Source organism: Fusarium fujikuroi, chromosome FFUJ_chr12, assembly GCF_900079805.1.
Source record: "Fusarium fujikuroi IMI 58289 draft genome, chromosome FFUJ_chr12".
Lineage (NCBI taxonomy): Eukaryota > Fungi > Ascomycota > Sordariomycetes > Hypocreales > Nectriaceae > Fusarium > Fusarium fujikuroi.
Genome location: NC_036633.1, coordinates 360793 through 374544, shown reverse-complemented (window position 1 = coordinate 374544; position 13752 = coordinate 360793). Strand labels below are relative to the sequence as shown.

The following is a 13752-nucleotide window of genomic DNA, read 5'->3' as shown; positions in this document are numbered from 1 at the left end:
CTCAAGAAAGCATAAACCTTCGCACTCGTGACCCAGTGACGCCCAGAACCAGCCAACCCCCGACTCCGAAGCATGCCTTCATACTTAAACTCTCCCCAGAAACATGTATCATCACCCTCTTCCCGCCCTTTTCTCCCTCCTCCTGTATCGCTTATACTTGGCGAAGTTGTCGGGGGTCAAAAGTTCCTCTACATCATGATATGTCTGCGGATCTTGGCTATCATTTCGCGAATCTGTGACAGGCTCAGTCGCAGGAGCACCATATAGCCAACTCTCGTTCTCATACTCTTGTGAGGTGGATTCAACTGGGGATTCACGCGCCGCTCCCTCATGCTGGTTGCCACGAAGGTCCCAGGGCCGAGCGCCGAGTGCACGCCGAGTTGGTTGCTGCGAGTCGTCGTAAAATTCGGATGTCGTAGGAGTTTGATCGCTTGTATTAGCTTGATCCCCCAACGCTGGGGACCAACTTCTCGCGTATTCGTGGTGTGATTGGGCTTCCGGGGGCTCTTGAGGTAATGGTTCGCTTGATGGCGCCACATGGGGTCCTGTAGACTGCCATGGGTTGGTTTCTAGCGGTATCGTCACCGTCGGTGCAGATTTTGACAGCGAAGTCTAAGTCAGATGTTAGAATGGGAATATCCGCGAGCCGACTGACTTACAGGTCGCGGGGTGCGTAATTGGTGAGTGACGAAGTTGGCTTTCTCTTCTACAGCGGAATGATCCTGCTGAGTCCCCTGCTCACCATGTCAGCCACAACCAAGTCACAATGAAGCATGGGTGAATACCTCATGATTATCTGCCATGTCAACCGATCTAGTGTCATGCTAAGAGACGTCGAAGATGGAGCCGGACAGAAGTTACTGAAGCTATCAAGTCCATCCTCTCTACTCCAATCCTCTACCCACCGGATCTCACCCTCGTCGCAGGACCCAAGAGAAAGGTCGGTTAGAGCTCAGCACGAGCCAAGTCTTCCGGTTTGATACGTCCTTGAGTGGAGTATCGCATTCTGCCTGGTAGTACCGCTGGATTTGTCGGGCGCATAGCCGCATATCACCAGCCACCATGTTATTGTCGAATTTGAAGGTGGGCTGAGTGAGCGGGCACAAAGGCTCTTTTGCAGCGGGGTTCTCATCATATGCGTGGCATTTTCTTCTCGCCATATATTCTCTGCGTACTACAAAGGGTGAAGGCATGCCATCAGCGGTGCGGTCTACCTGGCTGTCCATTTCTGCAGTTTGACTGAATGATAGGGGGTAGGTTACACAACTCGGACGTGATCCCGGAGCTTCCCGTTGCGTATCTCTTGCTGTGATATCATTATTTCTCCTGTGGCTAAGATATGCTTGTATGTAATATGATGGAGTAGAGTGCAGTCACACGATCTTTGACCAAGGGGTATTGCAATATCGATGGACGGTTTAGATGCCGTCCTGACGGTGACCATATCTATTCAACACAGGCCGAATTCTCAGCTAACCATTCTTGAAACCTCGCCAATCTGAACACCCTCCTGAAAACTCCACAATAGCACAGCCTCCACCTAGCTTTTCCATCCACAGATATCCTTCAATGCATCCGACCGCCCACGAATCTTGTTCCAAACCTGGTTGTCGTAAACACTTCGAGCGGGACCGTCCATCAGAATACCAGCAGCGCGAATAAAGATCTTTTCCTGGCGGGTTTCCGTCCCAAGATGATCTCCGATCGCGGCTATCGAGGCCTTCCACGCCTTGATGTCGACCTTCTTGTCTTGAGGCTCCTGCACATCCATGTTGAGGATACTATACAGGGAAGGCGGGCTGGTGCAGCCTGGCGATTCTTGTCGAATCAGGCTGTAAACAGCGCAGATATCATCTGGTGTTTGTTAGTGTTAGGATAGAGCGTGTAGATGAAAGGTCAAATACCGATTGCGGTATCGGTTTTTCCGATCGGAGTTCCATCTCCATGGTCTGAGTACCACCAAGAACCTAGCCCCATTCCAGAGAGGAGGCCTATTCCAGAGAGGAACATCGTGACGCGAAGTTGGACCATTCTCGGTAGTTTAGAAGATTATGTTTGAAAAGGATGAAGAAGGATATTTGCTTGGTTATCACCTGGATATTTGTACCTACTTCACTCTATCATTTCTCACCTGGGCAGGCGAGTGACTCATTGCTCTCAACCAGGGTCTCCACTGGAGGTGGATTAGAGCAAGTGCTGTGTATGACCTGGCATTCAAAATGCTTCAGGTGAATGTCTCCTGTCGTAATGGCTCATAATCCTGTCAGTCTCTCATAAAACCAGAGTTGGGAGAGGACATGTCACTTGTGGCGTATATTAGGACAGCGCCATGTGCACCACTAAACCGTGAATCTCAAAGAAGTACTTGTTTAGTGCTAGCCATATCTATCTAAGACAGAACTGCTTCTCTTAATAGCACACACTCTGGCCCAAAAGACCTTGCTAGTGTATAGCACCAAATTGATCAGCAAGCCGATATCTCTCACGGACTTCTCACGACTGGGAGTCCTGATAACGTGCCAGCTGGCTAACCAATCATCCGGCATTAGGTCAGCGCTAACTTTTGGGTGCTTGAGGTCCCGAAGAGATACCAACTACTGACTCTCCCGTCGAGAGGCCGCCACACAACACACTCACGCCAGAATCATCAAAATGTCTGGAAGCGGGCTCACCCGAGAAGCTTTGCGTAAATATGAAGCTCACGTTGAACGTCATGAGAGAAGAGCCAGGGCTGAGAAAGAGAGGGCCGAGAAAGAGAGGGCCGAGAAAGAGAGGGCTGAGCAAGAGAGGGCAGCAGAGAACAGAGCTGCAGGAGAGAGAGCACCGGGAGAACGGGCTGCAGTACGCTTTCCCACCACAGTCTATATGATATTCACTAATTTAACAAGAAGCAGCCTGCTGATGCATCAGGGAATGTCAATGCTGGAGATAATTCCTCGTCTCCCTCGCCTGGGTCCTATCTAGACTATCTAGACACAGCCTCCAACCGGATCGTGGCATTCTTGCGATGTCTCTGGAAACACAGATACCGTGTTCTCCGTTTAATCGGTGTCTTGATGATTGCAATTCTGATCAAGTCCATCCTCGACACACCCATTCCCTTTCCTGGCGGCACTATCGGTGGTTTTATTCTGGTATTATGGGAAACAATGTGTCGCGACCCTGGTTCCGTGTCTGGCGTACTTGCACCAGTCGGAAATCAAACTTGCCTCCGCGATGGGCCGGTCTTTTCTGTCAGTGGCAAGGTTCTCAGAGACATTGCCAAAGAACTAGACAAGAAAATCGTTGAAGGGATTGAACTGAGCTTCGACGAGACGTTGTTGGTGGAGGTCAGTCGGGCAGATGAACGGCTTGCGACTGTCACCAGACGTATTGCCGACCATTCTTACGACGTTTGTCGACATATTTCTAGTCTCGAGAAACTTATATCCTCGGAGCCATCATGGCTAGCGCCTGTTCTGCAGTCTCTTCACATCCAAGATTCGAAGGAAACGATGATACAGACTGAGGCGAGGAACTTCCTCTCGACCTTGGATCATGGCATGTCAGCCCGTGCAAATATGACCAAAGAAACCAGTGCCGGTCACAAATCTATTCGAGAACTAAAGAATGAGCTATGTGAGGCGCGCGACAAAGTGTTCAAGATGAAGGAAGACATATTCTTGAAGATATCCGACTTGACAGATACCATCACAGCCCGGGAGAAGCTTCCCGCTTTATTGCAATATGTTGCCCGTCCATATCATGCTAACAACACCGAAGCTTTAAAATCAGACAACACGACACAATGGGAAAAGCTATTAGCTGCGGATGATTTACGGATTTATCTTGCATTCGGTTGTAGCGGGAGCCGCATTTCCTGCTCTGAGTTGCAGAAGTTGGAGGATGACTTCAAGAAGAATGAGGTTTGGTACAACGATGCAAAATGGGAGGCACGGCGGACCCTTGATGAGTTGAATAAGGATAAGATTGACTTGAAGGTTACCGGAGAGGAATTATCTGGGATCATGAAGAAGTACGATGGCGAGCTGAACAAAGCGTACTATGGAAGAGCTTGATGTGAGGCTCAAGGGAAGGACACTGGCGTTGCTTTGCATTAGTATGTCTTTAAAAGCACGGTTATCTATATCTTGCTATATTTCTGATATAAGCAAGATTGGTAAATAAGGCTTGTTAGGGTAATATCTTGAATATTACCTTCTCAAATCTTCGAGGGCAAATACTCTTCGGCCATTTCCACGTGTTGCAGACCTGTAGGGTCGTTCCTCTCTGAGAGTGAAGCTATTCACAGCCATTCAGTCAGTCAGTCAGTCAATCAGCCGGTCAGCCGGAAGAAGAAACTTCTGGAGCTGCAGGCGACGGATTGCGTTGCCCTCCGCTTCAGGAAGCGTCCGGTAGTATCCCCGGTCGCCGAAGGCAAAAGCCGCCTGCAGTCTCCCCCCCCCCTCCCAGAGGGTAGTCATACAATCCCCTCTATTAAGATCGAAGGAAATCTCCTCTATTAGAAGGTAATTCCCTCTTTTGGCAGTCAAGATAGCTTCAAGAAGAGGCATAGCAAGAAAAAAATGCCTTGCCTAGGATAACAGCAGGCTGTTAGCATTATGGTCTTGTAATACTACTAGGCTAAAAAAAAAGGTAAAAGAAACGTTAAAGTAATTAAAAGGTAATAGTAGTATTAACTCTATAAGTTAGTTATAAAGTTAAAAATCGCATTTTAGCTTTAACTCAACAGATAGGTCAGTATACTCTGGCTCACGCCACAATACACCACACCTTGCCGACCAGTAGCGACACCACCACCACTCCCACGCCCACCACGGCCTCCTATCATCATCCAACCCGAGCGGTTCTCTACAGGAACTAGCATGAGGCTGATATAGTACATCGAGATCTATACCCCTTCTCTTGACCTCGCGACGATACCATTTCAGCGCCCTATCTTTCGTACGGATTATGCGCTGAAGCTTGTTTCGCACCCTAGACAGCCCAACGGCGACTTCCGAGAGATCGCCTCCAAGTCTCAAGACGTATTTCCTTTTGAGCTCGCGGGAAAGATGATTGACGGCGCTTTCCGCGATAACTGCTTTGCTTAGGCTGAGCTTGTAGAGATCGGCTATGTATTTGGCGTCACAGGCGCGTTGATTTGCAAACGATGCCTCCTGTTTGTGGCTGTGTCTGTTAGCGCATGCCGTCACGTTTCGTTTATGCCTGGAACTTACTATTCGATCGTTTTATAATATTCTCTACAGGCCTGAAGCGGCATGATAGCTTGGCTCATTTCCTCCATAAAAGCACTATAGCTGCTTGTGAAACGGTGTATTGTCTCGCGAAGTTGGTCCATACGTGTAGGTACTTCCTCCAAGATATAGAGACTATCTTGAGAAAAGTCGGCCATCCTGAAGTTGCTTGGGTGCCTATCGCTGAGGGTCATAAAAGCCTCCTCGATCAAAGCGATGTATGTCTTGGTAAGGCGTAGTGCCGCTTGTGGCTCTGTTTCTTCAGGGCGTCTCATTTGATCAAGATACCTTATGTAGTACGCATCTACCCATGTTCTGGTGATATTCTTTGTTTCTTCATCCTCTGGTCTGTCATCTAGTGACGCTTTTTCTAGACAATTGGAGATAACCTCGTGAATAGGCGCGCGAGCTTCAATGATCGCAAACTGCGATGATTGCACCCCATTTAGTGGATCTAAAGCGCCAGAGATTTGAAGAGGAACGAATGTGTAAAGAGGCAGCTGAAGCACGGAAAGGGCGAAACCAGCGTTCTCGGCAATCTCATCCATGAGGTCGACAAATGGAATGATGCCTTTAGACGCATCGTACCAATCGAGGCAAATGGTGCAAATAGTCCAAAGAAGCCATACAAGGAAGATGGAAAATACTAAGAGGAGGATACATCTATAACGGCGCAGCCCATCCGAGGTGCGATGAAGAAGCCGATCGAGCTGTTCTTCTGTTGGGGGAGGGATAGGGTTTGTTTGCCAGTCAGGGACTGGGTAGTTTGGACACCTCAACAAGCACCAGGGACAGGCGGTCTTGTGCTGGGAAGTGGGATTTCCCGGTTCAAATGTGCAGTAGTACATTTAAGGCGAAAGATTGATGGATAAAAGTGCTGAGGTTGAGAGGCGGAGACAGGAAGACTGTTAAGTTGATATGGAAGAGAACAAAGAACTCGACGCACGTGACTGTGCACAATGGATGCCATAGCACCTCAATACCAGCTAACGCACGATCTGCCATCTTCTGAAACATTGTGAGGCTCTTTGTTCTATTTTTGGTGACTTTTGCTATCATGAAATGAGTTGCATGCTTGAAAACGACGTAGTAAAGAGACGGCCTACTCCACTTTCACTCTGGTGAATCCCAAGGCCTTCGTAGCTTGCAAACGAAGACATAAAGAAGTGTTTGTCCTGAAATCCCAAGAAACATGCGCTACACAATTGAAAGAGTCTTGGATACAGTCTTGTTGACAATACTTCAGATAAAGATGATTGAAAGCGTGCTCTTTGTTGTCCCCCAACCTCGACTGTCGTCTCGATGAGACGAATTACATGTCTTCCACTCCACGCAGACCTAATACTTCAAATCACTAGAGACAGATGTTGATAGATTCATTTGCATACTCCCTCAAAAACCTATATATGCCCTGCTGTATCAACCCACCAGCAGCCCTCTCACTGTCTAATCGTATCAAGATATCGTGATACTTGTCCCGCCATTCAATCTTTCTACGGTTCAGGGTACTGCTCTCCTCCCTAAGACGCCGTATCTCTTCCGCCTGAGCTTCAATATCCTTCCTCCCCTTCTCAAGCTCCGAAACCTCCGTTTGTCGAGGTCCAGCAGGGAAAGGAATCTGATATGGCATCATGCACCAGGCTCTCCAGGTTGAATAACCTGGCGTCAATGTGATTCATAATGCGCAATACTTACCCTTCGACTTGGCTGCGGACGCCGTCGATCTTGATGCTACACTGCTGCGTTGCTCTGATGGCCTCGATAAGACCAACGTCAGGACGGCTCCTCAGCTCAAAGTATCGAGCTTCAGCGTATACCAAGCCCATAGGCTGTCAGACGAGTTACTTTCGCTACATAGTCGATCGGACTCTACTTACAAACGGAGTCATGCGGTTTGTGTCATGGAAGTAGAAGTTGGCCTCGCTCATGAGCTTGCTGATTCCTCTCAGCAGCACAGGCATGTCATTCTGTACCGTCAGTATCAATCCATTGCGAAAAAGGGGGTAGAGAAGCGTACCATTTTGCACGGTCCTCGCCTGCCAGCACAAGATTTACAAGCCTTGACATTGGCGGCAACCTGAACAGATCCCGCTAAACATTGTCAGCCAAATACATGATATATGGCTAAGAACGTACTGCCTTGCTTCTCACACAGGTGGCCAGTCTCGGTATCATCATCCATCCTCGCGAACAGGTCGGCACAGGGTATACAGGGCGGTCTGAAGATGTGGCTTGGAATAGGGAATTCCTTGAGCCTTTGCTGATAGTAGGCGTAGCACTGCTGGATCTTGGGGTCTGGATCTTCGGTAAGGCTGTATATCATTGCGTGTTCATCCAACATCGCGAGTTCGATGGCCTCGTCGGTCTTTGAGGTTTCCTTGCTCTTGCTTGCAGAGGACTTTCTCTTTATCTGTTTCTTTTGGATAACCATGCGACTTCTTTTGTCGGCCTTGGTGCTCGTCACGCGTACTTCGGGACTTTCTGCGATATTTGAAGCTTCCTCAACTGCACGTCTCCCTTCACTCTCGGGCAATTCTCTCTGCGACATTCCCCTTGAGATCGCCGGCTCTTCTTCTTCGCATCGTTCGTTCCTGCGGGGATTCTCATCATGGTCGATAGCATTGAAGTCCTCTACCCTGGTTTCCAGTACATCTCCTTCATTACCGCGCTGGATGTTCTCGAGCATAATTCGAGCAACCATCGTGGCGGCTGCTGAGGCGTTTTTGACAGCACTGGGCGTGATCCTGGCGCCACGAGGCTTCGCTGCATGAGTCTCGGCATTACTGTGATTCGTGTCGCAATTGTGTGTCTGTTGTGCCTCTGAAGCCACAGTTTCATTGACCCCGCGGGTTGTCGTCTTGGCCTGTAAGCCATTCAGCCATTACCCTCGAGAGAACATGAACCAAGGGAAAGCTTACCTTTTTGACTGGCCTGATATCATCCTGAGCCACGGAGACAGCTCCGGTCGGACGTTTTCTGCCCAGTCCCCGTAAATAATGTCAACAACTGACAAAAAGGAATTGAGATATGACCAAGAGCATACGCGAGGTGATTCGGTGCGAGCCATTGTGGCTTGATCATTGGCGTTACGGACCAACAAATCGACAGCTTTGCCCATCAATGGTGGGAAACGCAGCTGATCTAAACAGAAGTAAGGAAGAGGAAATGTGTATCGAAATAGAATAATTGAAGGGCGGAAGTTATCGCTGCTTACTTGCCGGAGCCCTTGATATGTCGGTAAGGGAGTACTGCATTGCGACAATAGCATTTGGTTCGTGACTGCAGTAGAAGGCCGCTGGTACGAAAGCCGCAAACGTATCCGTAAAACCGGCTCATCTGTGTGCATGAGCAGGGTGAGATGCTGATTGGCGTGACATCTACTGGTACCTCTATTGCCGGGATATGGATGGTTTGGCAAATAGAGCTTGATCTTCCCTGCCCGCCTGGTTCAAACGGCGAATGTGTAGAGGGGGATGGTTATAGCGCTAGACTTGCCAGGGTAATTTAATTCTTCATGAACGGACGGCGTTGGTTCCAACAAACAGAACTGTTATTTTTAGATGATCATACCCCCGTACTCCAACTTTTGTCGTTCGTGTACATCGATAGCTGGAATGGCCCAATTGAAGTGGCTGTGATGGCACTGAGCCAAGGATTATCAGAGAGCTTGATGCTGCTTGCGTTGACGACTTGATAGTCGTAAGCGGAACGTAGTCAGAAGTAGACTTCAAAGACCTGTGATGCGGAAATCTTGATCTGATTAGCTCGCTATTTTGCTTACATGGCTGCAGTATTCCTCAAAAACAATAGACTTCCTCTTGGCGTCATCCAACGGTTAGGTTGCTCAGTACCCTTCTGACCTTAATCTATGGAGCAAACAGTCACCCGCTGCATTAGTCGCGGGAGCAGTGCCGTCGTCGCAGGAGTAGTGTTGTCGATCTGAGGAGCAATCAGGCGACAGGGAACAGCCCTGCACACTACCCGCGGAAGCCTGTGATGACCAAATTACGGGGTGTTTGTCGCTCCAGCAGCCCGTGTACTGGCCGCAAGAGCGCTTGAGGCCCTGGACCCTAGATTGAGATTGCTAAAAGATCCATGGCCGGTTTGTCGCCGGGTGCTTCCGAAGAGCGTTGCTCAATACGACTCCAGACTATATGTGTGTGTCGGGAATAGCTTCAATTTATCAGGGTCTGTCTCAGGTGCAACCTTTTGCTTCAGTGCTGGGCACCCCCACTGAGCTTATTTTAGCCAAGTCAATCCCACCCCAGGGGAGCAGCTTGGCTAATAGCGCTAAATTATTAGCGGGAGATCGGTCTCGCCCAAGAGCTCGCTGTTGACCGGAAGAGCAAGGGGGATATCTCTTCACTGATGACGCTCTGGAGGGCGACATGCTTTCTACCCATGGCGGTTCTTGGTCTTTTCCGCCCAGATTTCCAGCTCATCTCATCGATCAAAGGTTTGGGCATAAGAACATGTGACATATAATCTCGTCGAAGAAAGGGACAGTCAAAATTGTATTGAGCTTACTCTGTCACAAATTCCTGTACTTGATTCCATCCCTACGCTCTACCATTCCCAAATTCCTTCTTGATCCCTCCCAAGGGTCCCAGTCTACCCAAGAGTCCGATTCTAAGTTCATAGTCCTTTTAGGCCTTAGTTCACCATCTTGTCGACGAGATAGAGCATGATAGCAAGGATGTAGGCGATCAAGCACGTCTTCACCAAGGTGATCAAGAGTGTCACGGTGCCCTTGACAGTTACGACAACGAATCGAGCAACGAGAAAAGCGATGAGCAACAAAACGAAGAATTTCACAAGTTTTTGGGAAGTAGTTCGGTGAAGTGCTGTTCGCACGCCTGTATGGCCTCAGACTAGTTGATCTCTTCGCAGAGTTGCTGGACCGAAATAAGCAGTTGTTCAACGGCCCATTTAACGGGAGGAACGGCCTCGTAACGGGACGCTATTCTTGTAAGATACTTTCATGGGAAGAAAGCTTGTACATACCATCAAGTTCTGGTGGGAACATGGTGGAAATATGGTGAGTGATGATCTCTGAGTGTGCTATGACCTGGCTGTGTCAGTTGCAGTTGAGACCTCTTGCTGAGAGCTCATGAATACCAGATAGATTGTGGACTTGCGATTTTAGGTGCTACTTGCAGTATATGTTGAATACTAGTCTAAAGAAAGTAGAAAAGAGTTATGTAAAGAGTCAATGCCCTGTTATATACCCCTTACAAGCCAACATGCAAGCAGTGACTAAGCTGAAGCACTCCTTTATTCATGTCAAGAAACTGTGAATGACCAGTTTGCTCAGGTTACCGCTTTCTTCCTCCTGGAATGTTTGTCTTCTTTATTGCACCGGCCGCTGAGTTAATGCGCGTTGATGTACCTGCTGCTTGGCGCCGGGACGGACCCACCCCGGAAGTGCCGTCAAGATCCGGAGCCGAAGCGGAGCCAAACCCGGGCACGGCTCAAAATATACTGTCGCAACAACTATACGTTGATCGCACCATTCGGCATCCATCATTCGATTTGCGTTTCGATAGCATCAAAAAGATAGAAGCTGATTTATTGGGGTTAAGATACCGTCTTCACATAGGCTGCCAGTTCAATTGGGGTTGCACTGAAGAATGTCTCCCGCCTTCAACAAAGACTTCGCTTCTACGCTGCATTAGTAGTCTGCAACCTCCCATACCGCGTATTGAATCATGTGCTGTGGCAAATATTACATTCTCCACGTCGCCGTCGAATTGCTTGCGCCATGCATCTTCAGTCTGTTCAATAGCCGTTCGCATGAAGCCATCGTTTCTGGTCTTCTACGGGTTTTCACTACTCAACAGCTAATCTCGTTCGATTTGCTGCCCCTTCTCGCATCATCGCATGATTGTCTCTGGTTCTATCTGCCACGAAATATCATGCATCATGGGGAAACTCGTCGGCGTAAGCATTCGCCCAAGATTCTGACACACACACTGACCAAACATCGCGCAGGAAGGGCTACAGATTAGTTTTAATGGTAAGCTCCTCTCGGAGCTGGCCACCAAGACATCGCGACGTATGCACTGGCTTCCGCAAGATCGTGTGGTGATGGAGCAATGGCTTCGCGCCAATCATACAACGGCGTTTCTCGACAATACTAGCGACGCATGTCTCGAGCAGCTTGCGTTCACAATTGGCCTTGACTTTCGAAGACTGAATGGGGACCAGAAGAAGGTTGTCAAGGCGAAAATGCGTAATTCGCTGAAGTATACTTTAAACAAGCTCAAGGTATCAGGAGAGGTCAGTGAGAGATGGGACCCTCAAGTGAAGCAGGTTGTCCTTGATTGGACTCAGAGTTCGGGCCAGATTCTACGTGGAATACACGGTAGCATCAACAATTCTCCTTGCTCGGCAACTCCAACCCATCAACTTGCACCTCGGGTATGGTCTACCGACGATCATCAAGGCCGAACTCCTGGGACTGGCACTACACTCTCATCAAAACAGGTGTCTCAGACGCACCCTACAATCCCACCCTATTCAGCGCAGACAAATCCCGTCGAGGACGACGAACTGGAGCTTGAAGCAGAGGAGTTCTACCGCCAGGAGGATCACGTTGATCAGCCATCCCCTTATTCCGCCCAGGCCAACTTTGTCGAAGTCGATCTAGAACGAGCAAAAGAAGACTTCTACCGCGCAAAAGCTCATCTTGACCGGTTCGCGAATCTCATAAACTCAACGTACAAGACCAAAGACCAGCACGCTATCGCTCGATATCCATCTGTGGTACCGGATACTCGAAAGCACAGCGCTCGAGAGGTGGAGATCTCGATGGGTCGCGAACAGGCTGCGAGAAAGGAGTCACAAACAAAGGGTCACGAACTGGCTAATGGGAGGAATCACATCAACTTAGAGACACAAAAGACTTCCTCCTGGTCTTTAATGCCCGAGATGGCTGAGCGTAAGAGTCCAGCCCTACACGAGTCTGAGTCAACGAGGGCCTATCGGAAATTCGTCGAGGAGCTCCGAGGACGTTCACACATGTCCAAGACCATGCCCAAGATAACTGAACCCGCAGTAACATCAGTGGAAGAAGCTCCCTGCACAAGGTGTGATGAGCACTTCCAGAAAAGGCTGCTCAAAACATCCATCCCAGATACCGTCCCTGGTCGGCGACAATCCGTTCAAGATCACAGAGCCCTCCGGGAGCGATCTCGCTCGGATAACAAAGTTCTCCAGCGGATATCTCCTTCAAATCAGAAACCCATTCAGTGGCAGCCTCGGAAGTTTCCCTACAAGGAGCTAACCCCAGTATCTCTCCATCCTGATCTAGTCAATGGAGTCAAGTGGCCGAAGGCAATGTGGTTTTGTTTAGGGCTACTTCTTGCACTGGTGCTTAGTTGCTATTTATTTGGTGTTTGAGAGACGATTAATATTTACGTGTAACGGAATATTGGAACAGGGCTTAGGAATTGATAGATGGTGGTCGAAGTTGTCATGTATGTATGTCTGAAGTGAGATGGGAACAGATCGACCCTTACTGCTTGATACAAATAGTCTGTAAAAGCTTATATCAGATAGTAAATATCTTTTTCTATCATCATCAATGTGTCCATTATCTTAGAAAGGACTTTGGGAGTTGCTTATAAGCCTCCTTGAAGTTTACAGTATGTAGAGGTCACAGAACTTTGAGCAGTGCACCTCAGTGACGAAGGCGAAGGCGAAGGCATACTCCTACCGAATACTCATACAACTTGTAATACACAACAGCAACATCTTCTTTCGCATAGAATCTCACTCGCCTCCTGCGATAATCGCCGTCGTCACTGAGTTTGCTCCTGCTGCAAGTTTCCCGGGCCTTCAGAGCTGTCGCTGCATCTTCCTGTGGCCTCTGGAGGCGGAGCAAACAAGCACACAGGGCTTGCTCCCAAGTTGGATTGACTCCTCTTACAGATGTTTCGGCCTCTTCCGGTCAAAATACCCTCTCTTCTGACATCCTTGTGCCCGGCCTCTCAACAACTGTCCCAGCCTTGTAGCCTGCATGACAGGAATGACGTATGATCTTCTGTATCAGACAAGCTCAGCCCTTCGGGTGTCTCAAATAGTCTTTATAGCCTTTTTGAGGATATCACTGTCATCTGGCGAGCCTGTTACGCCCACATTGAGGAAGCTCGACGATCTGAACTGCTGCAACCAGGAAGAATCACAGCCTCACGCCAACACGACATCAACAGCTCTACGGCAGATTTTACCTGCCAAATAAACAAGTTATCTTTTCTTGGATGGTGATGTTTATTAATGTGCGCCAGGTGACTCGTGAATGTTCTACTACATGCTAATACTCAGTGCAGTCCTGTCATCATGTCCCCCACCAAGAAGCGATGCGAAACATGTAACAAGTACTTCAATCCCACTTCATGGTCCAAACACACTCAGAAATGTCGGAGATGCAATACATGCAACGCTTTCTGTAGTGCCAAAAAGTCCCTGTTCGACGCTCATCAAGCACTCTGTGGCAGAGATATCGGGAGGGGAA

At 48.8% G+C, this 13752-nt stretch overlaps 6 protein-coding genes; 2 read left to right on the top strand and 4 right to left on the bottom strand.

The window, feature by feature from the left end:
• Positions 1-111: 111 nt before the first annotated feature.
• On the bottom strand, positions 112-1226 carry FFUJ_14190 (uncharacterized protein; the record flags this gene model as incomplete). XM_023571167.1 has 4 exons in its annotated part: positions 112-612; positions 660-734; positions 786-813; positions 916-1226. 4 exons carry the CDS (start codon positions 1224-1226, stop codon positions 112-114), a joined length of 915 nt encoding a protein of 304 aa, XP_023438223.1.
• Positions 1227-1540: 314 nt separating this feature from the next.
• Positions 1541-2010, bottom strand: FFUJ_14191 (uncharacterized protein; the record flags this gene model as incomplete). XM_023571166.1 has 2 exons in its annotated part: positions 1541-1854; positions 1905-2010. 2 exons carry the CDS (start codon positions 2008-2010, stop codon positions 1541-1543), a joined length of 420 nt encoding a protein of 139 aa, XP_023438222.1.
• Positions 2011-2652: 642 nt separating this feature from the next.
• Positions 2653-4058, top strand: FFUJ_14192 (uncharacterized protein; the record flags this gene model as incomplete). XM_023571165.1 has 2 exons in its annotated part: positions 2653-2841; positions 2889-4058. 2 exons carry the CDS (start codon positions 2653-2655, stop codon positions 4056-4058), a joined length of 1359 nt encoding a protein of 452 aa, XP_023438221.1.
• A 662-nt stretch (positions 4059-4720) lies between these two features.
• Positions 4721-7938, bottom strand: FFUJ_14193 (uncharacterized protein; the record flags this gene model as incomplete). XM_023571164.1 has 8 exons in its annotated part: positions 4721-4851; positions 4898-5169; positions 5220-5994; positions 6666-6880; positions 6933-7066; positions 7115-7204; positions 7255-7328; positions 7374-7938. 8 exons carry the CDS (start codon positions 7936-7938, stop codon positions 4721-4723), a joined length of 2256 nt encoding a protein of 751 aa, XP_023438220.1.
• Positions 7939-9890: 1952 nt separating this feature from the next.
• FFUJ_14194 (uncharacterized protein) lies at positions 9891-10263 on the bottom strand (the record flags this gene model as incomplete). XM_023571162.1 has 2 exons in its annotated part: positions 9891-10093; positions 10242-10263. The coding sequence occupies 2 exons, from the start codon at positions 10261-10263 to the stop codon at positions 9891-9893; spliced, it is 225 nt and encodes a 74-aa protein (XP_023438219.1).
• An 896-nt stretch (positions 10264-11159) lies between these two features.
• FFUJ_14195 (uncharacterized protein) lies at positions 11160-12638 on the top strand (the record flags this gene model as incomplete). XM_023571161.1 has 2 exons in its annotated part: positions 11160-11177; positions 11229-12638. 2 exons carry the CDS (start codon positions 11160-11162, stop codon positions 12636-12638), a joined length of 1428 nt encoding a protein of 475 aa, XP_023438218.1.
• Positions 12639-13752: the final 1114 nt, after the last annotated feature.